This window comes from Bos grunniens, chromosome 15 (assembly GCF_055505025.1).
Source record: "Bos grunniens cultivar Pamir isolate PY7600 chromosome 15, Bosgru_T2T1.0, whole genome shotgun sequence".
Classification (NCBI taxonomy): Eukaryota; Metazoa; Chordata; class Mammalia; order Artiodactyla; family Bovidae; genus Bos; species Bos grunniens.
In genome coordinates, this window is record NC_141179.1 from 49,351,713 (window position 1) to 49,354,110 (window position 2,398).

A 2,398-nucleotide genomic window follows, 5' to 3' on the forward strand; every position below is an offset into this window, starting at 1 on the left:
ATTTATGAGTTAATTTGTCCTTTTGCAGACATACTTTAACTATCATCCTATTCTGTGTCAGGTACAGTATTTGTGATAGGCTTACATAACATAAGACATACTCCCTGTTCTTAAAGAATTCAGTCTAGAACTCTTCAAATTGTATTTTACTGGCTCATCAGAAGAATAAAAGCATGTGTAACTATACTTCAGTGTATAGTGGTAACTCACATTAGTGAATGATCAAAGTAATCAGGACAATGTAAAGAAAGAACACAGCGAAAAATGTCCTAAATTAGCTTGGAAAGGAATATTTTGACCATGGCCTTGCGGATTTGCTTTGTCTTCACACTGTAGATTATGGGATTCATTACAGGAAAGATGAGCAGATAAATGTTGGCAATGAGAGTATGCACAAGGGGAGGGGCATGCTTCCCAAATCTATGCACCAGTGACAAGCTGATCATGGGGATGTAGAAGATGGCAACGGCACTTGTGTGGGATACACAAGTTCCAAAGGCCTTTTTCTGCTCCTCTGAGGAGGCAATGTTGAGCACGGAGCGGATGATCAGGACATAGGAGAGGAGGATCAAGACAGAATCCAAGGCAGTGGTAGAGATGACAATGGCCAGACCAAATGCACTGTTGATCCTGGTGTCTGTGCACGAAAGCTTCATCACATCAGGGTGGAAGCAATATGAATGGTGCAGAACATGACTTCCACAGAAGGACAGACGCTTAAGGAGCAGGAGTAAAGGCACTGTAATTGTTGTCACCCGAACAACAATGGCAAAGCCCACTTTGATGATCCTTGAATTGGTTAAGATTGTGGCATATCTCAGTGGATTACAGATGGCAATGTAGCGATCAAAGGCCATTGCAAGGAGTACCGAGGACTCCATTAAGGTAAAACCATGGATGAAGAACATTTGGCCAATACAGGCATCAAAGCTGATTTCTCGAGTGTTGAACCAGAAAATACCCACCATGGTGACCAATGTGGAAAGGCATAGTCCTAGGTCTGAGAAGGATAGCATGGAGAGGAAATAGTACATGGGCTCATGAAGGCTTGACTCAGTGATGATGACGAACAAGATCATGCCATTCCCTGAGATAGCAATGACATAGAGACAACAGAATGGGATGAAAATCCAGGCATGGTAGGTTTCAAAACCAGGGATGCCAGTAAGAAAGAAGACTGTAGGGTGGAAAATGCTCTGATTGAACGATGGCATGATGAGTGCAGGAGGCAGAGTTCCCTGAGGAAAAGGAGCATGTCCTGCAAAAACAGGGAAGAGAAATGTTTTATTTTCTTCTACAAATCTTACAATTTTGAATCACTAATGAACCTTGTCTTATTTTTAAATGCAAGTGCCTTACTATTTATTCTTTTATTAGATTCAGAGTTGTATTGATGACTTAGTGGAAGAGAGAGAGGACTAAATCCAGAGCACATGGGTTTTAGCAAGATTCTCATTTGTTACCTCTAGGCTTCAGTATATTAAATATATCCATGCTTGTGTGCATGCTGTTGCTTCAGCTGTACCCGACTCTTGTGACCTTATGGACTGTAGCCTACCAGGCTCCTCTGTTCATGGGATTCTCCAGGAAAGAATACTGGAGTGGGTTGCCATTTCCTTCAGCATGGGATTGGACCCAGGGATTGAAATGCATCTCCTGCATTGACAGACAGTATCTTTACCAATAGTGTCATCTGGGAAGCCCTAAATATATTCATTCAGTTCAGTTCAGTTCAGTCACTCAGTCATGTCCGACTCTTTGTGACCCCATGAGCCACAGCACGCCAGGCCCTCCCTTTCCATCACCAACTCCCAGAGTCCACCCAAACCCATGTCCATTGAGTCAGTGATGCTATCCAATCACCTCATCCTCTGTCGTCCCTTTCTCCTCCTGCCCTCAATCTTTCTCAGCATCAGGGTCTTTTCCAATGAATCAGCTCTTTGCATCAGGTACACACATATAAAAGAGGATGTTAGACTAGATAAGTTAGATTAGATAATGGTAATATATTTCCCATGTCTATGATTCTATGTTCATGGGGAGATAGGGCATTTGCACACATATATAGGATAACACAAAGCCAATCCATCCTGTTTCTTTACTTCTCACTTTTCAAGGAAAATATTCCTTAAGAGGACCATTAAGAGTTTGCATACCCAATAAAAGCAGTATAGTTAAGATATTTTAAAATATTTTACAAAAAACTACTTGTTTAAATATATAAGGGCTTGGACAGCAAGATCAAATCAGTCAATCCTTAAGGAAATCAATCCTGAATATTCATTGGAAGGACTGATGCTGAAGTTGAAGCTCAAATACTTTGGTTACCAGATGTGAAGAGCGGACTCATTGGAAAAGACTCTTATGCTGGGAAAGATTGAGGGCAGGAGGAGAAGGA

At 41.5% G+C, this 2,398-nt stretch overlaps 1 protein-coding gene across 1 annotated transcript; it reads right to left on the bottom strand.

Annotated features, from left to right (window-relative positions):
• Positions 1 to 269: 269 nt before the first annotated feature.
• Positions 270 to 1,250, bottom strand: LOC147358025 (olfactory receptor OR51C1-like). The gene has a single exon (XM_086342025.1). The coding sequence runs from the start codon at positions 1,212 to 1,214 to the stop codon at positions 270 to 272; it is 945 nt and encodes a 314-aa protein (XP_086198151.1). The 5' UTR covers positions 1,215 to 1,250.
• Between the last annotated feature and the right edge of the window lie 1,148 nt (positions 1,251 to 2,398).

Coding starts and splice junctions, on each gene's coding strand:
- LOC147358025 (XM_086342025.1), bottom strand. CDS start 1,214: ATGCCATCGTTCAATCAGAGCATTTTCCACCCTACAGTCTTCTTTCTT.